The 26,187-nt window shown below is 38.5% G+C and overlaps 1 protein-coding gene across 4 annotated transcripts in view; it reads left to right on the top strand.

The window, feature by feature from the left end:
* LOC124802336 overlaps positions 1 to 26,187 on the top strand; it is an 85,871-nt gene that overhangs the window by 35,571 nt on the left and 24,113 nt on the right. For all 4 annotated transcript variants that reach the window (XM_047263144.1, XM_047263143.1, XM_047263145.1 and 1 more), the window contains one exon: positions 3,788 to 3,831. In XM_047263144.1, the coding sequence (XP_047119100.1) occupies positions 3,788 to 3,831 (44 nt within the window). The remainder of the gene's footprint in view (positions 1 to 3,787; positions 3,832 to 26,187) is intronic.

Genomic DNA, 26,187 nt, shown 5'->3' with positions numbered 1-26,187 from the left:
CCAGGAGTGTATATTTGCATGCAGTGGAACTCAAACTTACATCCATTCATATCGTAAACCACGAAACTATCCGTTACGTCATGGCTTACTCATTCGGCTACTGTCTCGTCTCAATGATCACTTTTCTTCAAGCTTTATATCGTTGCTGCATTATTAACCACATTTAATAAACATTGGAGATGTGTTTGTGATAAATTTTCATTGCGCCATTGCTTTGAAACGGCACACTGCGGCACATGCACTGCAAAAGAAATAAATAATCAAAAAACACAGTGGTTGTTCGTACGTGCTCGCAAAAGTTGAGCCGCGCGGTATGAGGCATCTTGCCACAATCTGCACGGCTCCCCCTGTCTGAGGTTCGAGTCCTCCAGGCATGGGTGTGTATGTTGTCCATAGCAAAAGTTAGTTTAATTTGGATTAAGTAGTGTGTAAGGTTACGAACCAATGACCTAAGCAGTTTGGTCCCATAAGAACTTACCACAAATTTGCAAATTTTTTTACGCAAAAGTTGATAGTTGAAAGGCCACTAGTTACGTCACGACTGCAAAAGGTAGTGTGACAGTTGAACATTGAACATTTCAACATGAAACGTCACTAGATTTATGACACTTCTTACGAGGACACAGAGAAATTTTGTTGAAAAACTCCAATTTTGCGTTACTTCCTTAAAAACCGCAGAATTCGTGTTACCTCTGTAAAAACAGCTGTATTTGCGATATTTCCTTAAAAACCACCAGATTTGCGTTATTCGTCGTGTTATCGTTTAAAAGAATTTTTCCTGTCCCTACTCATTGCTCTCTTGTCAGCCAAACATGTTTCATTCAACATCCCTCTATCTACAGCCCAACGCTTTGTTTTACACCTATTATTCAGTGATCTCTGTTTCTTTTGAAGTCCCTTTACAGTGGCTGTTTACCACAGAGGTTCCCTTCCTTTAAGAACTATTCCACAGGGTAATATACATCCAGTGCATGGTCAACTGTTACTTTAAATTATAGCCAGATATCCTCTACATGCCCCCGCCCTGTGCTGAAAGTTTCAAGTTCCTCATTGAGATATGACACTACTGATTTTTCATACAATTTACTTAACACATATATATCTTGCTGCTTCGTTTAGTTGTCCTTCTGTATTTTAGTTATCATTGTTGCCATAACTGTGTCATGGTCACTGATACTAGTTTCAATGTGCCCATCCTCTGATGGGTCAGGGGTCCTTCATGAGTGGGGTTCCTAACTATCTGTTCTTGGTAGTTTCCTGAGAAAGCATTTAGCAAAATTTCACAGGATGTCTTTATCACGCCCACCACTAAACAAATTGTAATTTTCCTAATTAATTGTTGGATGATTAAAGTCTCCAAGCATGATTACAGTATGATTGGGGAACTTACCCACAAGTGAACTGAGGTTTTCTCTACAGTTTTCAGTTACGTCAGATGAGTCTGGTAGGCGATAGGAGGATTTTTATGCCCCTCCCCACTCGGTACTGAGTCTTGCCCAATCTCACATTCAGCTTCAATTTCTATCTTTGTGGATTTGAGTTTCTTGTCTACTGCAACAAATACACCACCTCCATTTCCCATTTGTGGGGATTATGGAAGTGTCAGATTCCACCCATCTGCTTTGATCCATGACTTCATCAATATGGCAGAAATGACTATTCTAAGTGTGTCCAATATGGTGCCTATGATATCACTACATACACATGGCAACAAACACGAAAATATGTATAAGACAATAACGTCTCCCTCCAACCATGGGAAATTGTGGGTTTTAGGGAGGGGCCAAGCAAAAAAAAAAAAAAAAAAAAAAAAAAAAAAAAAAAAAAAAAAAAAAAAAAAAAAACCATGCAATCCCAAAAAACACAAAACGATGAACCAAAAACAATAATTACAAAAATTTACAGGAATTGGACACTTCCCTTGGTCAACCATAACTATTGATATGAAAAAAATCTAACAACTACAACTATGAAAACCGAAACCAAAAGCACAACACCTCAAAAAGTCAAAAGTCAAACATTGCTACGTATATAATACACAATAAATACACAAAACATTACAACTTGAGAAAAATAGACAAAAAAAAAAAAATAACTTACAACCAACAAATTTTGGCGCTGCAAAGTAGGTCGGCCATCCCAAACACACACACACACACACACACACACACACACACACACACACACACAGGAAGGGGTGGGGGGGGGGGTTGCCATCAAACACAACAAGACGACATCTGCAAACACAACCAACTCATAAACTCCACGCTGTAATGTGATGTCACACACCACAACACCCATACGTCATGGAGACGGGTGGAATCTGACACTTCTGTTGACCCCCCATTTGCCTATTCTTTCGATGTACGCTTAAATTTTCCCCAAAAATCTTACTGCTATCAATTTCAGCTTTCAACCAGCTTTCTATATGTAGTATTATATGAGCTCCACTGCTTTTCATCAGCGCTTCAAACTCTTTGACATTTTGTTGCGTTTGCTTTGGCAGTTCACCATTAGGATTTTAATACTCTTCAACTGTGGGAGGCATCTCTTTCAATCTTACACTGATACTTCTTTGTTTCCTATAGCTATCTTTATTTGGATTGGATGGAGAGTCACCTAATCTAAAAAACCTCACACAGTCAGCTACCTAAGTAGCAGCCTCTGATGTGTAGTGGACAACTGACCTATGTAGGGGAACTATACAGTTCTCAACCCCCAATGGCGCAAGTCCAGGAAGTCACAGCCTAGCTTGTCACAGAACTTTGGAAGTCTCTGATCCAGTCCTTCTACTTGACTCAGAATGAAAGCACCATGATCTGTTGTGGGGACAATGCTGCAAATCGTGAGGTTTGTTGAAACTCCACTTGCAAGACTGGCCTTCTGAATCTTTACTGCCATTTGCCAGAATGACCCAAGAACGACCTCTGGAGAGCTCTTCCAACACACCAACTCACAACAGCTGCCAATTGTTTGACAGTAGTCAGGGCGATTCCAGCTGTTTATGAACGTTAATCAACTCATCTGGTGTTTGAGAAGAGCATGCACTGTGGGGCTTCATTTTGGCTGGTGCATTGTATTTCAAGACAGCGAACAAATAACTTTAAATTAAGCCCACTGATTATATTTTACTATTCAGTGCAGGGGTGGTTATTTTATGAACACCACAAAAGAATTTAAATAAATAAAATTAAGGTTTTTTTTTTACCCTTTGATAACAACAAACCTTTTAAAGTTTTAAAGATAAGTAAGTTGGATCCAGTATCTGGAAATATAGACTGTTCTATTTGTTGTGAAAAGTCATACTTACTACTATTACTGAAATAGTTAGATTAAGTTTAACTGGATGAAGTTAAAACAGTTATTGAATCTGGTAGAAGATATAATTAAAAAGTATTAGGTACCTTCCCACCCCTGCCATCTTGGTATAGTCAGGGTTAATGAAACTAGAACAGAAAACATGGACTGACAGTATAATTAAAAATACTTCAGTTAGGTTAAGAATTTACTAATTGTCATTGAGTTAACATAAACGTTTTCTGAGTATTATACTGTGTCATAATATAAAAAAATATATTGGAGAACGCACATTTCGGCCATGGTTACAGTGGCCTTCTTCTGGGTCTACTGATTTGATTATGACATGGTACGATTCTCAAAAAAAGGTTTGTGTCAACTGATTCTGGCCACGGAAGCCTATGCAGTTATATTTCTTTGAGTTGTTTAATTATCAAGTGTCATAAGCAACCAAATTTACTAACAATCTTTAATTTTGTTTTTCATACAGCCTCATCTTCGAGGAAAACAGCCCCAACTACAGAAAATTTTATGGTATGTACATCAGTAATCAAATTTGCAAAACATTTAGGGTCATTGAATTATCAACAGATAAATTTTGTGTGATTTTTACTTCCAGTATTGTCCTGCTAGTACTTCATTTTTCTTGAGCATAATTGGCAAGTGTGTGTGTGTTTTGAAGGGTTTGTTTTTAAGAATCATGTCCTTGGCACGGTGTAGTGTTCTAGAAAATTGTTCACTCCGGCACTGAGAATTGGATTTCTAGCTGTATTCTTGGTTCCCCTCATCTGCCGGCACTGCTTTTCCAGTTTCTTGCTATTGGACGGTGGTTGTATTCATTCAAATGCCCTAGGCTACTTTGTAATATGTTGACTTTTGTGTTTTGAAAGTGGCGTATGCCCATTTCTTTAAAGGCAATAGATTACATAAAATAATGTTATGCTAGATTGATAACACATTGTTCTTTCTCATTTTTTTTTTTCATAAAGTTCTCTCACACAGAATTGTATTAACAGCTGTTTGTTGCACCTGTCTAATAAATAATACATCAAACATTGTTGTATTGCTGGTAGAGTATGTGCAGAATATCATGACTGGTAGATGTGCATTCGGCAGAGCAACCATAGGGAGAGTGATAGGACCGGGGGTGGTGGGCAGGTGGTCAACACACTGTAGGGGAAATGCCAAGCACTGGAGGGGAAGTTCTAAACTGAAGCCTGTGCTCCACATTTTTTGTAACTATTAAGTGGAGCCCCTCCATACACACACATGCATGGTGACCATTAAAAAAAAAAATTAGCTGTCACCTCTATATTGGTTACTATGTAAAAAGAATTCTGCAGAAGATGCAACGAAAGCAGCAATTCAGTTTTGCGAGACTTGTTAACAACTTACAACTTTCAGATAAGCATCATGAGGGGCCAATTTTGATTAAAACCTACATAAACCTACATTGCTCTTGTTGCCATATAAAAATTTGCTTCTTTTTGTCAATACACAGCAGAGTTTACACGATGTCACCTCATTGACACAGTGTGCAGACACAATTTTGAAAGAATTCTGAAACAGTATTTTGTTAAGTGAGGAACTGAGGACAAGTATGGTCAGTAGCTTATGAAAAAGTGCATCATCTGTACAAGAATAAACATGTAATTTCTTCACTTATGTTGTTCCAAAACCCACACTATTTCGTATTTCAGTCTTAAAAATTACGTTTGTTCATCAAAAGGTATGTAGTTAATGATGTAGATAATGAAGTTTTGCATAATAACCATATGGAAAAAATACTGTCCTCTTTGCAGGCCGCCATTTGCCAAAATCTTGTTTCAGTATCTCAAACTGTTTATGGAATATGAACAATGTTATGGATATTTCATTCTGGCTTTATTGCTGGTGCGCACAATTGCAAATCAGTGTGCTATGTGAGATCAAATTTCTTGAAACTGGTGACAGACAGAGATCTCCACCCAGTCTAAATAAAAATTCAGTATGTTACCTACATTTCATATGCAGCAACATATTATGTAATATGCACCAAAATTCAAAATCAAAGTGACCCCTATTTTTCATTGCGAACCTTTTCGATTTTTGTGCTCTGTCTTACTTATTTGCAAATATCACAATAACTATGACCATTAACGAAATGATGGGCACATCACCATGGAACTGACATAATAAAGCTGTAATTAAGGCAAAAAGATTTCTTTTTTACTGGATAGTTTCTGTAAAATCTTTTGAGAAAGTTTGCAGGATGTGTGCCTCGTTTCTGTCATCGCAGTGAGACGCCACCCGGCCAAAAGCAGGCAAACAATATTGATATTCCCTTCTGAACAAATAAATGAGCTTGCCCAGTGCTTCAGATGAAAGTTTGTCACTGCATGGCAGCCACCATATTCTGCATGGTCTCTAGCAGAATTGGTAGTTGAGTGCGAGCCACCAATGGCACACACCGTATGATGGGAAGCTTGAGCCACTGGTGGTACACGCTGCCCGCTGCCCTATGGGAGGATCTAGTGTGAGCCACCAACAGCACATGCCAGTGTTGAAAGTGTTAAGCAATATTACTTAATTTCAATATCGCTTGCAGGACTCTTGTGATGTTCCTCTTCCTTTTCAACTCTCTCATCTCCCCTTGTTCATCATCATCATCATCATCATCATTTAAGACTGATTATGCCTTTCAGCTTTCAGTCTGGAGCATAGCCCCCTTATAAAATTCCTCCACGATCCCCTATTCAGTGCTAACATTGGTGCCTCTTCTGATGTTAAACCTATTACTTCAAAATCATTCTTAACCGAATCCAGGTACCTTCTCCTTGGTCTGCCTAGACTCCTCCTACCCTCTACTGCTGAACCCATGAGTCTCTTGGGTAACCTTGCTTCTCCCATGCGTGTAACATGACCCCACCATCTAAGCCTGTTCGCCCTGACTGCTACATCTATAGAGTTCATTCCCAGTTTTTCTTTGATTTCCTCATTGTGGACACCCTCCTGCCATTGTTCCCATCTACTAGTACCTGCAATCACCCTAGCTACTTTCATATCCATAACCTCAACCTTGTTGATAAGGTAACCTGAATCCACCCAGCTTTCGCTCCCATACAACAAAGTTGGTCGAAAGATTGAACGGTGCACAGATAACTTAGTAGGTCGTAGCTGAGCGCTCACTGCGTTAGCTTTGCTACACCTCGCTTCCAGTTCTTTCACTATGTTGCCATCCTGTGAGAATATGCGTCCTAAGTACTTGAAACTGTCCACCTGTTCTAACTTTGTTCCTCCTATTTGGCACTCAATCCGTTTATATTTCTTTCCCACTGACATTACTTTCGTTTTGGAGATGCTAATCTTCATACCATAGTCCTTACATTTCTGACCTAGCTCTGAAATATTACTTTGCAAACTTTCAATCGAATCTGCCATCACAACTAAGTCATCCGCATATTCAAGACTGCTTATTTTGTGTTCACATATCTTAATCTCACCCAGCCAGTCTATTGTTTTCAACATATGATCCATAAATAATATGAACAACAGTGGAGACAGGTTGCAGCCTTGTCTTACCCCTGAAACTACTCTGAACCATGAACTCAATTTACCGTCAACTCTAACTGCTGCCTGACTATCCATGTAAAGACCTTCAATTGCTTGTAAAAGTTTGCCTCCTATTCCATAATCTCGTAGAACAGACAATAACTTCCTCCTAGGAACCCGGTCATATGCCTTTTCTAGATCTATAAAGCATTGATACAATTCCCTGTTCCACTCATAACACTTCTCCATTATTTGCCGTAATTTAAAGATCTGGGCCTGACAACCTCTAAGAGGCCTAAACCCACACTGATTTTCATCCAATTGGTCCTCAACTAATACTCGCACTTTCCTTTCAACAATACCTGAGAAGATTTTACCCACAACGCTGATTAAAGAGATACCTCTGTAGTTGTTACAATCTTTTCTGTTTCCATGTTTAAAGATTGGTGTGATTACTGCTTTTGTCCAGTCTGATGGAACCTGTCCCGACTCCCAGGCCATTTCAATTATCCTGTGTAGCCATTTAAGACCTGACATTCCACTGTATTTGATGAGTTCCGGCTTAATGTCATCCACCCCAGCTGCTTTATTGCACTGCAATCTATTGACCATTTTCTCCACTTCCTCAAATGTGATCCTATTTCCATCATCATTCCTATCCCATTCTACCTCGAAATCTGAAACATTACTGATCGTATTTTCATCTACATTGAGCAACTCTTCAAAATATTCCCTCCATCTGCCCAAGGCATCCACAGGATTCACCAGCAGTTTTCCTGACCTGTCCAAAATACTTGTCATTTCCTTCTTACCTCCCTTTCGGAGACTACTAATTACACTCCAGAATGGTTTTCCAGCAGCTTGACCCATAGTCTCCAACCTGTTTCCAAAGTCTTCCCAAGATTTCTTCTTGGGTGCTGCAATTATCTGTTTGGCTTTGTTTCTTTCTTCAACATAACTTTCTCTGTCTACCTGAGTTCTAGTATGTAGCCATTTTTGATATGCCTTCTTTTTCCTTTTACAGGCTGCCTTGACTGTGTCATTCCACCAAACTGTTTGCTTCATCCTACTTTTACACACTACTGTTCCAAGACATTCTTTAGCCACTTCTAGTACTGTGTCCCTGTACCTTGTCCATTCCTTTTCCAATGACTGTAATTGACTACATTCAACTAACTGGTACCTTTCTGAGATCGCTGTTATGTACTTGTGCCTGATTTCCTTATCCTGAAGTTTCTCCACTCTTATCCTCCTACATATGGACCTGACCTCCTGCACTTTCGGCCTCACAATCCCAATTTCACTGCAGATTAAATAATGATCAGTGTCATCAAAGAATCCCCTGAATACACGTGTGTCCCTCACAGCCTTCCTGAATTCCTGATCTGTTATTATATAGTCAATGACAGATCTGGTTCCCTTGCCTTCCCAAGTATACTGGTGAATGTTCTTATGTTTAAAAAAGGAGTTTGTGATTACTAAGCCCATACTGGCACAGAAATCCAAGAGTTGTTTCCCATTCCTGTTGGGCTCCATATCCTCTCCAAATTCACCCGTAACCTTTTCATACCCTTCTGTTCGATTTCCAATCCTGGCATTAAAATCACCCATGAGCAGAACACTGTCCTTGTCCTTTACTCTAACAACTACATCACTGAGTGCGTCATAAAAACTATCCATCTTATCTTGATACAATGCGAATATACTGACACAATCCTAATTTTCTTGCTAGACACTGTCAAATCTATCCACATCAGTCGTTCGTTTACATACCTTATTGCAACTCCCCTTGTTTCTTTTTGGAAATTAACATGTTTACCCAAGTATAAGGCTCCACTGATTATGAGGCTATCCCCTTGTTTCCAAGAAGCTTTCTGAGAAAAATTTATTTTTAACATATATTAAAAACAAAGATTCCATGACTTACCAAACGGGAAAGCGCTGGTAGATAGGCACAATAAAAAAACACACACACACACACACAAAATTTCAAGCTTTCGCAACAAACGGTTGCTTCATCAGGAAAGAGGGAAGGAGAGGGAAAGACAAAAGGATGTGGGTTTTAAGGGAGAGGGTAAGGAGTCATTCCAATCCCAGGAGTGGAAAGACTTACCTTAGGGGAAAAAAAGGCAGGTACACACTCGCGCGCGCACACACACACAGATCCATCCGCACATACACAGACACAAGCAGACATTTGTAAAGGCAAAGAGTTTGGGCAGAGATGTCAGTCGAGGCGGAAGTACAGAGGCATCTCTGCCCAAACTCCCTATAGAAGACGAATGGGTAGCTCTGAAGGCGGGAGAGGATCAAGTAGGTAAAAAGACGAGGGCTAGTAGAAATCCTTGGGTAACAGAAGAAATATTGAATTTAATTGATGACAAGAGAAAATATAAAAATGCAGTAAATGAAGCAGGCAAAAAGGATTGCAAACGTCTCAAAAATGAGATCGACAAGAAGTGCAAAATGGCTAAGCAGGCATGGCTAGAGGACAAATGTAAGGATGTAGAGGCTTATCTCACTAGGGGTAAGATAGATACCGCCTACAGGAAAATTAAAGAGACCCTTGGAGGAAAGAGAGCCACTTGTATGAATATCAAGAACTCAGATGGAAACCCAGTTCTAAGCAAAGAGGGGAAAGCAGAAAGGTGGAAGGAGTATATAGAGGGTCTATACAAGGGCGATGTACCTGAGGACAATATTATGGAAATGGAAGAGGATGTAGATGAAGATAAAATGGGAGATATGATACTGCGTGAAGAGTTTGACAGAACAATGAAAGACCTGAGTCGAAACAAGGCCCTGGGAGTAGACAACATTCCATTAGAACTACTGACGGCCTTGGGAGAGCCAGTCCTGACAAAACTCTACCATCTGGTGAGCAAGATGTACGAGACAGGCGAAATACCCTCAGACTTCAAGAAGAATATAATAATTCCAATCCCAAAGAAAGCAGGTGTTGACAGATGTGAAAATTATCGAACTATCAGTTTAATAAGTCACAGCTGCAAAATACTAACGCGAATTATTTACAGACGAATGGAAAAACTGGCAGAAGCCGACCTCGGGAAAGATCAGTTTGGATTCCGTAGAAATGTTGGAACACGTGAGGCAATACTGACCTTAAGACTTATCTTAGAAGGAAGATTATGGAAAGGTAAACCTACATTTCTAGCATTTGTAGACTTAGAGAAAGCTTTTGACAATGTTTCAAATTCTAAAGGTGGCAGGGGTAAAATACAGGGAGCGAAAGGCTATTTACAATTTGTACAGAAACCAGATGGCAGTTACAAGAGCCGGGGGGCATGAAACGGAAGCAGTGGTTGGGAAGGGAGTGAGACAGGGTTGTAGCCTCTCCCCAATGTTATTCAATCTGTATATTGAGCAAGCAGTAAAGGAAAGAAAAGAAAAATTTAGAGTAGGTATTAAAATCCAGGGAGAAGAAATAAAAACTTTGAGGTTCACCGATGACATTGTAATTCTGTCAGAGACAGCAAAGGACCTGGAATAGCAGTTGAACGGAATGGACAGTGTCTTGAAAGGAAGATATAAGATGAACATCAACAAAAGCAAAACGAGGATAATGGAATGTAGTCGAATTAAGTTGGGTGATGCTGAGGGAATTAGATTAGGATATGAGGCACTTAAAGTAGTAAAGGAGTTTTGCTATTTGGGGAGCAAAATAACTGATGATGGTCGAAGTAGAGAGGATATAAAATGTAGGCTGGCAATGGCAAGGAAAGCGTTTCTGAAGAAGAGAAATTTGTTAACATCCAGTATTGATTTAAGTGTCAGAAAGTCGTTTCTGAAAGTATTTGTATGGAGTGTAGACATGTATGGAAGTGAAACATGGGCAATAAATAGTTTGGACAAGAAGAGAATAGAAGCTTTTGAAATGTGGTGCTACAGAAGAATGTTGAAGATTAGGTGGGTAGATCACATAACTAATGAGGAGGTATTGAATAGGATTGGGGAGAAGAGAAGTTTGTGGCACAACTTGACTAAAGAAGGGATCGGTTGGTAGGACATGTCCTGAGGCATCAAGGGATCACAAATTTAGCATTGGAGGGCAGTGTGGAAGGTAAAAATCGTAGAGGGAGACCAAGAGATGGATACATTAAGCAGATTCAGAAGGATGTAGGTTGCGGTAGGTACTGGGAGATGAAGGAGCTTACACAGGATAGATCAGCATGGAGAGCTGCATCAAACCAGTCTCAGGACTGAAGACAACAACAACAACAACAACAACAACATTGAGATTTCTGAGACTGTAGTTACCATGGGACCTGAGAACACAGCTGTTTTTATCCGAATACATTTCGGGCTCCACTTCTATACTGACGTGAGAATGTTACAATGTCTCTTGCTTCCAAATATATTGTCTGGCCGCAGCTCTCTTATTGGCTTTGTAGGACCAGCAACTGACATACCCCCTTTTGTCCCCATCATGTGCCAGTGAGCATCAACAACATTGCAGCACAAAATAAATAAGTACACCACTGGCCTGTATCCAGACTTCTCCTTCAGTATTTGTCCAGTTTGAAGTTATTTCAATTGCAACTACAGATGGATTCAGGCAAACTGCAGTTAAAACTTGGCAGATTCCAAAAAAAAAAAAAAAAAAATTATGACATTATTTGCTGCCCTCTCACTATTCTCATCCCTGCATTCTTCTAGTTCTCAGCCAAGATAGTACCATTGTTCCCCCTCCAACATTTCCATAGTGCTGTGCTGGAGCAACTATGAGATAAAAACTGCAATACCTTCTAGTGCGCAAGTCATTTGTAACAACAGCAACTAACACATGAATAAAAGATCGCAACCACGATTCGGTCCAATTCTCGAACTTCGTTCGTCCTGCCATCTACTGACATCTGTTGGTACTATCTTCATGACTGGTCTTGCAGCTGTAATTTATTCTCGCAACAACTACTACAGTTTAATATGATTTACTGTATTTACTCGAATCTAAGCCGCACTTTTTTTATGGTTTTTGTGATCCAAAAAACCGCCTGCGGCTTAGAATCGAGTGCAACGAAAGCGGAAGTTCTCAAAAATGTTGGTAGGTGCCGCCACAACTAACTTCTGCCGTCGAACATGTGTTGTTGTTGTTGTTGTTGTGGTCTTCAGTCCTGAGACTGGTTTGATGCAGCTCTCCATGCTACTCTATCCTGTGCAAGCTTTTTCATCTCCCAGTACCTACTGCAGCCTACATCCTTCTGAATCTGCTTAGTGTATTCATCTCTTGGTCTCCCTCTACGATTTTTACCCTCCACGCTGCCCTCCAATACTAAATTGGTGATCCCTTGATGCCTCAGAACATGTCCTACCAACCGATCCCTTCTTCTGGTCAAGTTGTGCCACAAACTTCTCTTCTCCCCAATCCTATTCAATACTTCCTCATTAGTTATGTGATCTACCCATCTAATCTTCAGCATTCTTCTGTAGCACCACATTTCGAAAGCTTCTATTCTCTTCTTGTCCAAACTATTTATCGTCCATGTTTCACTTCCATACATGGCTACACTCCATATGAATACTTTCAAATACTTCCTGACACTTAAATCAATACTGGATGTTAACAAATTTCTCTTCTTCAGAAACGCTTTCCTTGCCATTGCCAGCCTACATTTTATATCCTCTCTACTTCGACCATCATTAGTTATTTTGCTCCCCAAATAGCAAAACTCCTTTACTACTTTAAGTGCCTCATTTCCTAATCTAATTCCCTCAGCATCACCAGACTTAATTAGACTACATTCCATTATCCTTGTTTTGCTTTTGTTGATGTTCATCTTATATCCTCCTTTCAAGACACTGTCCATTCCATTCAACTGTTCTTCCAAGTCCTTTGCTGTCTCTGACAGAATTACAATGTCATCGGCGAACCTCAAAGTTTTTATTTCTTCTCCATGAATTTTAATACCTACCCCGAATTTTTCTTTTGTTTCCTTTACTGCTTGCTCAATATACAGATTGAACAACATTGGGGAGAGGTTACAACCCTGTCTTACTCCCTTCCCAACCACTGCTTCCCTTTCATGTCCCTCGACTCTTATAACTGCCACCTGGTTTCTGTACAAATTGTAAATAGCCTTTCGCTCCCTGTATTTTACCCCTGCCACCTTTAGAATTTGAAAGAGAGTATTCCAGTCAACATTGTCAAAAGCTTTCTCTAAGTCTACAAATGCTAGAAATGTAGGTTTGCCTTTCCTTAATCTTTCTTCTAAGATAAGTCGTATTGTCAGTATTGCCTCACGTGTTCCAGTGTTTCTACGGAATCCAAACTGATCTTCCCCGAGGTTGGCTTCTACTAGTTTTTCCATTCGTCTGTAAAGAATTTGTGTTAGTATTTTGCAGCTGTGACTTATTAAGCTGATAGTTCGGTAATTTTCACATCTTTCAACACCTGCTTTCTTTGGGATTGGAATTATTATATTCTTCTTGAAGTCTGAGGGTATTTCGCCTGTTTCATACATCTTGCTCACCAGATGGTAGAGTTTTGTCAGGACTGGCTCTCCCACGGCCGTCAGTAGTTCCAATGGAATATTGTCTACTCCGGGGGCCTTGTTTCGACTCTGGTCTTTCAGTGCTCTGTCAAACTCTTCACGCAGTATCGTATCTCCCATTTCATCTTCATCTACATTCTCTTCCATTTCCGTAATATTGTCCTCAAGTACATCGTCCTTGTATAGACCCTCTATATACTCCTTCCACCTTTCTGCTTTCCCTTCTTTGCTTAGAACTGGGTTTCCATCTGAGCTCTTGATATTCGTACAAGTCGTTCTCTTATCTCCAAAGGTCTCTTTAATTTTCCTGTAGGCGGTATCTATCTTACCCCTAGTGAGATAGGCCTCTACATCCTTACATTTGTCCTCTAGCCATCCCTGCTTAGCCATTTTGCACTTCCTGTCGATATCATTTTTGAGACGTTTGTATTCCTTTTTGCCTGTTTCACTTACTGCATTTTTATATTTTCTCCTTTCATCAATTAAATTCGAACATATGTAGCGCTATACAGGCATACTTTGCAGGCACAAAGATAAATATTGGCGCCAAAACCTCTGCATCAGTAAATAAATTTTAAAAAAAGAGGTGGAAGACGAACGTTTTCTCTGCCCCGAGTGTCGACCACTGCATTTTTCATACATTATACAACGAAGTAAATACAAATTACGTATTGTTCATCTTCGAATGTAGCAGCATTTCACCAATGTACTACGAAAATCCGACTGGAAAGACTGTTTTGGATGTTTATCAATATGGCCAACGCTACGTTCTGAATTTTTTCGTACCTGACTACCTGTGAGAAGAGATCGTCGCTAACAGTAATTTTACAAATTGTGAATCACATGCAGTATTCTCTTCACCATTAGAATAATACGAATATAAACATTTTGCCATGTATTCTTTCGTGTTTGCTGCAATCTCATTTAAATCCTGTCTGCCTAATAAACTACGAAACTAGAGTGAGACAACAGCAAACACGGAAGAATATACATATCATGTCATGTTTATATTCGTATTATTCTTATGCCTAATAGTGATACAGTCAGAAATGAAGCACGGCAATTGACTAGTTTTTAAATCTACGATGACTCTAATTTCTGTGCAGAATGTAATTTACTAAAGAGGCGTCTGCAAAGATTTTCAAACGGAGAAAAATTTTCGCTAAACTCTTGTTCAGAACAACTTCTATCATACGCAGTCTATTATTTGGTTCTTGTTGATCTTTATCAAAGAAAGCAACAGTGTAAGTAACAACAAATAGCAGTCTCTGGCCATTGTTTCGCTAATAAGACGATCCCTCTTTTTTTTTTCTTTTTTTTAAAAAAGCTGCGGTAGCGCGCACAACAGCAAGCCATGCGGCGAGCGTCGACAGGCCGTAAAAACCATGGTAAAAACTCATTAACAGAATGAGACAAACAATGCATGACACAGTACAATAATACATTTTTAGCTTAGAGTGACGCAAACACCTATAACAGAGAAAGACACCTATCAGATCAAAGAAAAATAAGCAATCAATTCAAACCAAACGAAGCACCTGAAAAAGGAAGGGTACCCGTATAAATACGGATGGAGCCCCTGACGCATAGCAATGGCTGGCTACCTGGTAAAGCTAAACTGCTAAGCTTACAACTCGAACCAAACTACTGTAGCTAGTTGTATCGTCATTCATCGACCTAAATTGTGTCTCGTATTACAATGGACCAACTTTGTTTCGATTTGGAGGTGCGGCCTAAAACTTTTCTCTCCTCTTGAATTTCGAGTCTCAAATTTCAGGTGCGGCTTAGATTCGGGAAAATTTTTTTTCCTTGACTTCAAGTCTCATTTTTCAGGTGCGGCTTAGATTTGAGTGCGGCTTAGATTCGAGTAAATACGGTATTTCATTACGTATTGCATACTGGATTACTTTTCCATCTTGTTTCAGCTGAATGTCGCTATCATGTTCTAAAGCTGATTAAAAGCTGGCAGTCTTTTTATTTGGTAGTCTAATAAGTGAACAGCAACTTTCTCATTTGCAATCCACTTAGTAAATTATTACGGTCTCTTGTAATCAAATAAAATATTGATCTGGGTTCAGAATCAAGTACTATTTTTTGAAGGCCGCTTTTGAACGTTGGCTTACTTAAAAAGCAGCATTACTGTAATGTTTGTACATGGACCCATATATGTTTGAGAACTTTCATTGCAAATCTGTTCAAATACAACAATAATTTGTAAGATGTTAGAATTTATAGCTATTTCCTCCTGTGTTTCACAGAATTGTCCAATTTTAACCAGAGAAATACGTTGTTGTAGTGGTTAGTTCATGGTTTCTTGCGCATGTCTTGCACTAGCGCTGTGCAACTCAAATGTGAAGCGACTGTTCAAGCAACATTGGTATTGTATCAAGCATTTTGGTGTATTAGGAAATCGTGATCCTTTTCCAAAACGATTATCGTTTGCGTAGCCCATGTGTTCGGAGTTCTTCATAATAAATCTGCATGTGATCTGAACAGGTAAAGCTTCATCTGTAAATGTAAACACATGCCCTATATACTTATTAAGCAATATAAAAATGTTAACTTTAGCTGTGATAGTTTTGATCTGCAAATATAAGATGATCCTGTATTTTTCGAATGACGAATTTGGGGGAGAAACCATGGTTAAATTGGTTAAATGATTTTTCCTGACGGTAAGCTCCATTAGCCTATAAATAAAATCATGAAATGGTTAAAGCAGATTTATTAGAAAAATCTTGAAACTGCTGTATTATATTATTTCTCTACATAATCACCATTCACATTTAAGTGTTTATAATTATTTCACAATGAGTGTACAAATTCCCTCTGAGATTGCAGCAAGCCTGTGACAGTATCTTGAAGTTCTTTGTCAGAGTCAAAAAGTTGGAATCGAAGCCACTTCTTTGAGTGCGTTTTGAAATGAAAATTACTTGGCGCCCAGTCGGGACTGTGGGACATATGTCCTAAAATTTCCTGTTAGAACTGATGCGTTAATTCTTGTGTTTGTGATTAAGCATTTGTTGTGCGAAAATAAGAAACTGGTAGGTAAGAGACCACATTGCTTATTTTGAATGGCCCTTCTCAGATTTGCTTATGTTCCACGTTTGACTTCAGAATAATTATCCTGCATTCCATGCAGTCCACAATCAAGGTTCCTGTTTAACTTATCCATAACTTTCCTAGTTGTCAGAATTTGAACTGCTTTTTGTTATTGGACAGGTGACTGCTGTCTTGGCTCTGTTTTTGCATAGGAACCAATACTTTGACAACAGTCATGATTAAGTTTGGACTTAAGTTTCTGCATCATAAAAAAAAGAAAGATAGCCCAGAAAAGCAATCATCTGTTGAGTTTTGAGGTCCTCAGAAGAGTATTTTGGAATGCAGTGAACACATAGCTTGTGGTTAAGAGCATGCATGTGATAGCTTGCATTTGGAGAGGGGGGGGGGGGTGTTGGAAGACAAATGGTCACTTTTATGTAGCCATTGAGAGCTAGGGGTGCAGGAGGAGGGCTTTGGTGGAATGGTTGCCCTTTCTTGTGTTTAGTAACATTCTTGTGTGAAACATTCTGATAGATGTATGAAACGTTGTTTGCAATTGAAACATTGTTAAATGTCTGTTTTCGTGAATTTTGTGTCAATTTCCTGTGTTAGTATGTTGCTGACTTCCAGTGCTCATCCATGTCTGTCATTATCATGTAGAATAATTTCTAAACAAATGACAGCATTGATGTACAACTGTTCTTCATATCTGCTTGTTTATGGCACAAATTTTGTGATTAGTGTTAACAGCTTTGAGATTTTTTGCCAGTAACATCAAATTACAGAATATATTTCACATTTGGTGGGACTTTCAATTGCAATGCTCAAATCTGTTGCCCAATAATAAATATTTAGATTTAACAAAACTATTAATTCTCTTCTCTTCCATGTGGATATTGTTAAGAGTGCTTAATTAATAAGTAATTAACCTATAAGCTCCATTCTTGCTCATTCAGCGAGTCAGTTCTAATAGTTTCCGCACCCCACCAGCTACAGTCCTTTGAAGCATATGAGTTGCTAACAGTGATACCTGATATTATCCAAGCTCTGTGTTATTAGTCACCATAAAGTTTCAGTAAAACGATGCAAATCTAGGATTTTCAAAAAGCCCACCTTTCAGCCTTTTGATAATACCGTCCATCAATTAGCATGCAGCAATTTGTCGTCTGAAGCCGCTTAGTGAAAATGGCAAAATTGTTAAGGATTTTTTCAGAGGTACACACATTTGCGTCTTGTGATTTTAGACAATACATGTGGCGAGTTTTGATGTTTTTGCAAACAGAAATAAATTTTTGGCTAACGTGCGGGTGGACACTGTATCTTGGGTAATTTCCGAAAACTTGCTATATTGTATGGCAATTTATCAATTTGCTGTTACTGCTTTAGCCTCTTCACACAGTGCCAATAAAGAAGTTACACACTAACTTTCGTGTTTTCTCCAAGTTCTCTTCACTTTTACTGAACAAGTATTATCGAGAATATCTGGGTGTATAATTGGCACTTTATTTTTCAGCCAAAATCATATTGTTGCATATTGTTACTCACGCAGAACGTTCTGTTTGAAACTTCTAGGATTTAACACATGGTCTAGGGAAAGCTCTTAGACTAGCAATCAGAACATCCAGGGTCCTGAGTTAACCCCCCAACTGCTTAAATATTGAATAAAATTCTTCAGCAGCCAAAGACTTACAGTATAAGAAGTCACCCTTGTTCTTCCATCAGCCTTGATAAAAAGGACAGAGGAGAGGACAGAGGTTCAGGGAGTGTGTTGCTCTTTGAGTGGGAATCAGCCATTAAAAGGTGGAAGAATGAGCAATGATCTGTGGCATGAGGATGCAGAAGGAAATAGAAACCATTGCATTAGAGGCACATAATGGGTATCCATAGGGCATGGAGCCTGTTATTGAAAAAGTGACAAGATGATCTTTCCATCAGCTTAGTCCCTCATTTTGGTCTGGAGGAGGGGACTTCCAAGGGAGAGGTGACCATTAGAAAAAGGTAGAATAACAAAGGATTCTATGAATCTGAGTATGGAACCTCAGAAGTTTGAAAGTAGTAGGAAAGCTAGAAAATCTGAAAAAGGAAATGCAAAGGCTCGATCTAGATGTAGTGGGAGTCAGTGAAGTGAAATGGAAAGAATATAAGGATTTCTGCTCAGGTGAATGTAGGGTAATATCAACAGCAGCAGAAAATGCTATAGAGGAGTAGCATTCATTATGAATACAAAAGTAGGGCATGTGAGCTACAGTGAACTATTCAGTGATTTGGTTGTTCTCATCAGATTCAATAGTAAAGCAACACTAACATTGCTTGCCCATGCTCCAATATAGATCCACATCACAATTTAACAATGATGAAGAGTAGACTGAAATTCAAGAGAATCGTCCAGACGCATCAGTGTGGATGAAAGTGGGATACTGAAGTACTGAGGAATGATGATACTTGTTTGAAGTTAACTGACAATTGGAACTGATTTGCTGAATGTGCAAGAAGGGACAAAGCTCATTAGTTAAGCACCGTTTACAATATCCATCTGTAGAGAAGGGAATTAAATTAACAATTATGTTAAACCTAAATACTTAGTAGTGGGTCATAAATTTGAGCACTGCAATTGAAAGTCCCAGAAAATGTGAAATATATTTTTTAATTTGATTTTATTGTCAAAGAATCTCAAAGTTATTAACATTCATCACAAAATTTGTGTTGTAAATAAACAGATACACTGAGAGAAAGTGTTGTTCATCAATGTATTCATTTGTTAAAGAACTATTCTACATGGTGGTGGTGGTGGTGGTGGTGGTGGTGGTGGTGGTGGAAGTGGCTGTTGCAGTCAGCAACATACTAACACAGAAAATTGATGAATGCCTACTAGAGTAGGCAGTTGAAGAGGAGAGGACATTTCTAAAAAGGGAAACTACAGATGGTGAACAGACAAACATAAGCACAAAGAAGGTAACAGTGAAGACACCTTGAGTAACCAAACAAATACCTCAGTTGAACAATGAAAGAAGGAGATACAAAAATATTCATGAAAAGACAGGAATACAGCAGCATAAATCTGTTGGGAATTAAGCCAAGATGGAATGACTACAAGAAAGATGTGAAGAAATTGAAAAAGAAATGGTCATCGGGAGGACTGACTCGGCACATACAAAAATCAGAACAACCTTTGGTAAAATGAAAAGCAAGGGTGTAACATTAAGAGTGCAATAGGAATTCCACTGTTGATCATAGTAGAGGGGGAAGACAGGTGGAAAGAGTACACCAAAGCCTTCTGTGAGGGGGAGGATTTGTCTGATGATGTGATAGAAGAAGGAATTGTAGTTGATGTGGAAGATACAGGGAATCCCCTATTAGTCAGTGCTTTGGAAGAATTAAGATGAAATAAGGCAGCAGGAATAAATAACATTCCATCCTAAAATCATTGGGGAAAATTGCAACCAAATTACTATTAAAGTTGGTGTGTAGAATCTATGAGACTGACACTGTACCATCCACACAATTCCGAAGATAGTAAGGGTAGATAAGTGTGAGAACTATTGCCCTATCAACTTAACAATTCATGCATCCCAAGTTGCTGACAATAATAATATACATAAGAATAGAAAAGAACATTGAGGATTTTTTAGAGGTTCAGATCATTGTGGCTTTAGGAAAGGTAAAGACACCAGAGATGCAGTTCTGACAGTGTGCTTGATAATGGAAGCAACACTGAAGAAAAATCAAGACACATTCATAGGATTTGTCAACGTGGAAAAAATGATTGTTAATTTAAAATGGTGTAAGATGTTCAGAATTCTGAGAAAAATAGAAGTAAGTTACAGGGAAAGACAGGTGATATACAACATGTGCAAGAACCAAGAGGGAACAAGAGTGGAAGACCAAGAATGAAGTGCTCAGATTAAAAAGAGTGTAAGACAGGGATGCAGTCCTCTGCCCCTACTGTCCAATCTTTACACTGAAGAAGCAGTGAAGGAAATAAAATAAAAGTTCAAGAATAGGTGAAAGGATATCAGTGATAAGATTCGCTTATGACATTACTATCCTCAGGGAAAGTGAAGAAGAATTGCAGGACAGTTGAATGGAATATACATTCTAATGAGTATAGAATATGGTTTGTGAGTAAACCAGAAAAATTAAAAAGGTAATCAGAACTTAACAGAAATGAGATGAGGAAGAAACTTAAACATTAAAATTGGTGATCACAAAGTAGATAAAGTTAAAGAATTCTGTAACCTTGGAAGCAAAATAACCCACAACAGATCAAGCAAGGAGAACGTAAAATCACATTAGCACACACAAAGATGCCTTTGCTGGCCAAGTGAAGTCCACTGGTATCAAACATAGGCCTTAACGTGAGGAAGAAATTTCTGAGAATGTCTGTTTGGCGCACAGCTTTGTATAGTAGTGAATCATGGTCAGTAGGAAAACCATAACAGAAGAGACTCTAAAACCATTTTAGATGTATTTCTGCAGAAGAATGATGAAAATTAGGTGGACTGATAAAAGTAAGGAATGAATTCTATTCAGAATAGGTGAAGGGAGTCTGACAAGGAGGAGGACAGGATGATCAGAAATTTGTCTTAAAGACACCAGGGAATAACCTCCAAGGATCTAAAGAAGGAAGCAGAGTGTAAAAGCTACAGCCAACAAATAATTGAGGCTGTACGATGCAAATGATACCCTGCGAAGAAGAGATTGCGGTAGAGAGGAATTTATGGTGGGCCACATCAACCAGTCAGAAGACTAATGATTCAAAAAGTGGCAGCTGGAGAGGCAAGTGTAGAAGGCACACACTTCACCTTTTTGTTGTGCTTCCCACACTTCTGTACTCACAGGACACTTCAGTTGCCACAAGCTGAAAACCTTCAGCCAGCATGTGTCAAGCCTAATGGCAGACTATGCAGTTAGACAATGCTGTCTGGCATGTGTATGAGCAATGCATCACAAGGTACTCACTTGATATAACACCTGAAAGTGGCAGATAGCACGTTGCAATAAAGCTTTTATAACCAGAAGTGGACAATGACTTCTTAAACAATGTATTAGGGCTGCAAAACCATGTCAAAAACGTTTAGTAAATACTGCAGTGAAACAGGAGCCTGTCAATATTAATGTGTTCTTGACAGTATTATGAAAAGGACAGATCGCTACTCGCCATAAAGTGGAGGTTATGAGTCGCAGATAGGCACAAGAAAAAGACTGTCAGACAAGTAAGCTTCCGTGCAAAGGGGCGTTTATCGGAATTAAAAAATATACATGCACACACTCGCAGATGCAGCTCACACACAGATGACTAGTCTCTGGCTGCCAGGGCTAGACTTTGAGCAGTAGCGCATGATGAGAGAAGCAATTTGGGTTGTGGGGGCGAGGAGGAGCCTGGGGCAGGGAGGGGGAAGGGGAGGGATGACAAGGTACTAAACAGCCATTCTTGGTGTTGAGGCTCCATATTTTGTACATAAATTGTATTGGTTTACCCCGAATATATTGCTTGCAACCATGGTGGCCAAAATATTCAACCATGAATTTGTCATATTCCAAATGCTCTTCAGGTACAGAATTACCTGTACACAGGTTCTTTAGCATTTCAATAACTGGACGGATTTTCCAAGCCTTATCATTAGGGTCAGTGTTGGTGTCATCAGCACAGTGCAAAAATAGACAGATTTGTAGAAATCTATCTTGCCTCATGGAGTTACACAACACGCCCATTTAGGATCAAAGAAATGTAACTCCAAAAACTGTTTTGAGATAATTCGATTTGAAGATTTTGTCCAAAAAAACTGAATATTTTCTAATAGTTTTTCACAAACCTTTCTATGGCAAAGAAAGAGTATACTTTATTGACTGTTGTTTTCTACTAGATGTTACATATTCTAGTCACTATGTGGACACTAATGAAATATTTTATGAAATTATACACGTAGTTATGTTTGTCCGATCCTTAACTTAATGGCTTCTGCTGTATAACATATGAATGTCAAACAAATAATATGCAACTTTAAGCAATATTATCATATTAAAGATTACTGCAGTTGTGTTAGTAATGTCTTTATAAATACAGATTACACAGAATAAGCTATGGGAATGTGTGTCAGTGCTATTCAATGAGTACTACAAGCAAGAGAATAAAAGTCATTATTATTTTCACTTTCCATTATTTGTATGCAGTAACATAGAAATAATTTACAGGTAACAGAAATAATATTCTTGTTTTTAAATCTTCACATAACAAACATAGGAAAAATCATTTTAACGAAACACATTGCTTCCTCACACCTGTTTTTCTGTCTGTGGAGTATTGTTTGAAAAATAATACAACGCACACATTTAAATGAGCCAAAATTAGTGGTTTACATGAAATAGCTAAGGTGATGAACTAGCAAGAGTAATAAAGGAGACAAACAAACAGACAAACATGAAATATATTCCCATGATTCTTCCATGTTTTCCTCATTTTCTGAATTGTTAGCTGCATTGAGTCCTTGATACAATGTGTGATGCCTAGGATGTGTTATACACTTATTAAATAAATCTATAATATCTTTTCTTTTCTTTACTTACGCAGACAGGACTGTCACGTGGTAGGTGCAGAATATTGTCTTCAGGTCCTGAATTCGAAGAATTTTGTAGGCCGGGTCTTTTCTTGATGTGCAAGCCTTGAAAGTCACGATCATCGTACGAATACTTGAAAAACGTCATGTCAGGCTGATCTTTCCTATATTGCATCCAAACAATCTTAAGCCATTTCACAGTTTCTCCATTCTCAGCTGTTTTCCTATTCCGAATTATTTTCTTCTGAAGCTGATTGAAATCTTAAAATTTGAGTGTTATCCATTTCTTTTACTCTGTACCTGTTGGTCATTCTTACAATTGTGTACCAGCCAATGGGATCAAAAACATCCACTTGTTTACCTTTTCTTTCGATGCTCGCATGCACTGAGTCTACTTTCCATTTGTGAATGTCCAGGCTCAAAAAAGCATTACTCGATAGTTGGAATGTCCAGTGTATTGGCATTCCTGTTCTGGCCCCCACATGTATCAGAAAACAAGGTTATCGGTTTTCCTGTTGCATGAATTTTCAAAAAAATCCCACTGACATGAAGTCACCCGTATGGATCCTCTTTTTGCTGTTGTCTCGACCCACATGTGACAATCGATTTTGTTTTCTCCTACATTAAGAACTGTAGATTGTAGACGGAGGTCATTCTTTTATAGAATACTGCATTCACTTTAAGCAGTAAAGCACAGCTTGTAAGTCAAATTCAGCTAGCACTTTCTTTCTTAATGTTCTTAAATGCCCTTGTAATTTTGTTCCTTTTCAAATGCTCTTCCTGTTCCCTTTTAAAATCTCTGTCTTCCAGTTCCTCAGCCGAAATGTGTGAAAACTTTAAACACTTATCACACATATATATTCATGGCCTGTGGAATTTCAGATTAAAATCATTTGTCAATATCTTCCTGTAGAGGCATAATTTCTGGACTGTCTTTCCTTCCTCATAGCATTGTTCTCGATATAACTCACACATCATCTTAATACTCATATCGGCAGGTAAATAATCTACTGTACATTCTTTCCTCTTGTAATGAGAAAGAAGGGTAGGAAAACTATAGCATCTTTACTTTACTTTCTTCTGGTCTCTTTATACCTGGCTCATGACATCCTCTTTGCCCTTTCTTAATTACAGGACACGCATCTCTTTTTCAATAGTATTTCTTACAAAGGTTTTGGAAATGTCAGATGTCTTGAGAAAAAATTGCTTACGCACTTGAATATTATCATATCCCTTTATTAGAAAGAATTCGTTGGTCCTCTTCTTTGGTGAGTTACCTGATTTTGTCCTCACACTTTGTTTGTCTTCTTCTCCCACTAGCTTATTTAGATACTGCCGTCGTAGCTCAACTGATCCAAGATCCCAGTAGGCTCTATGGATATTTTGTCTGTCTTGCTCAGTAAACTGTTGTTGACATTTAGAGCAATCTTTTGGCTTCATATTTTGTTGCAGGAACTTCAGAATTCTTCGTAGAAATATATGCCCTACCATGCTGTCAATTGATTTTTCTTTGATTTCTTTTCCATTCCTCTTTAACTGCTACTCTTTTTCGTTTTCATGTTTTGTTATTATTCTCAGTACCAGCATTGTCATCGGCAATTTCCCCATCCTGATTGTGATGATTTTCTTGTGCAGTAGTTGCATCCTCAGCAGTTTTTGTGACATTCTTTACAAGGGACATTCCATGCCCAACACTGCTGTCTGTAACAGTAACATGACAGGTTTTCAGAGGAAGGGAAAAGAAAATTAACTGGAATTGCTATAATGTCTGGTAACTGGTTGGCTACTCACCAGTATCTGTAGTGTTGTCCAGTTCGTAGGAAGAAGGATCATCATCTGTCTTCAGGCACATTTTCACCATCCTTCTTCGTCTGGGCTCCATAGTGCTCCTACTTTCTTGTAAACACATTCACAACTGAAACAATATTTATCTTCCTTGCTAGGAAGTCACAATCCATTGTTGTCACAGAGAGACGGCAACAATGAGTCTAAAGAGAAGTAGGGGAAAAAGCAACTTCTAACAGTTCTGTTAGGATCAGAGAAACTTAAGAGCTGTTCCGTTTCACAAATTAATGCTGTGTCCTGTGGTCTAAAAACGGATCAGCTATTCCATGTGTCTGGTCCTTACCATTTCTCGTAAAATGTAGATACTTTGGCAACTAAAACGGAAACTACATAAGATAGTTATGCTTCTCTGATTGTAATGTAGGTCTTGTTTCCGTGTACCTTATGGTACTAACAACTCAAAAGTGGCAAAAATGCAGTTATGTCTGTCTGATCCTAATGGGTGAACTCAGTCCTTAATGGCATCATCATCACTATCCCAGTAATCCCTTTCAGATTGCAGAATATTGTGTACATTAACAAACAAAATCCTAATGAAGCATTTAATGCTGTCAGCTGTTATATCTGGATGTGGACAGTTAATAGATAATGCATAATGTCGTGTTTCATCAACTAAATGCTCAATTATCTCTTTGCTGTAAACCTATCAAAATCTCGAAAGCAGACATACTTTTGTAGTTAGAATAATCAGCTTCAGGAAATGAAGTATAGTGTTCAGTGTCAACATCTGCTCTGTGTACCCCCTGTGAAGGACCTCCTTCTCTTTCATTGCTCCATTTTGCTATCTTTGACAATGAAGGGATTGGTATAGTACTGTCATTGGTTGAAGGTAGAATAGAATGTGAAGCTGGATCTGACAAGAGTTTGAAGATCCTGACAATGAAGTGACTGTGTCATAATCAATACCCGTTCTTTCGTTATTGGGAAGTTCGACTTCTACACTAGCCCTTAAAAGCCTAGATGATAAATTAGCAAGTAGCCTCTAATGATACATTTAACACTGCTAAGTGGTATAAAATATTAATTGCAAAATTGTGACGTGTATGGGAAATAACATTTACGCACGCTAGTTCTCACCTGCTGAATCCTCATCTTTTCAGCATTGTTCAAACTAAGATGTACTGGTCATTATTTACTCAGATTACTAAATACTGTAAGATCATATCTGGCACCAGCACATAATATGTTAAAAAAAAAGTGTACCGTTACCCTATGGAAATGTGAGGTGTTAATGGGTTAATGATTTTTCTCCCTCCAAATTATGTTCCAAAAAATAATGTTTTTTTGTTATTAATGAAAAACATATAATGAATGTCATTACATATAGATAGCTTTTAAGTCCAAAATAATGAGTTACAAAATTTTGAAGCTTTCCAGTAATAAAAACTTGAGTATTCTCGTGTAGTGGACTT

The sequence above is a fragment of the Schistocerca piceifrons genome, chromosome 1 (genome assembly GCF_021461385.2).
Source record: "Schistocerca piceifrons isolate TAMUIC-IGC-003096 chromosome 1, iqSchPice1.1, whole genome shotgun sequence".
NCBI lineage: Eukaryota > Metazoa > Arthropoda > Insecta > Orthoptera > Acrididae > Schistocerca > Schistocerca piceifrons.
Note: the sequence above shows the minus strand (reverse complement) of the source record. Positions and strands in the feature narration are given on the sequence as shown.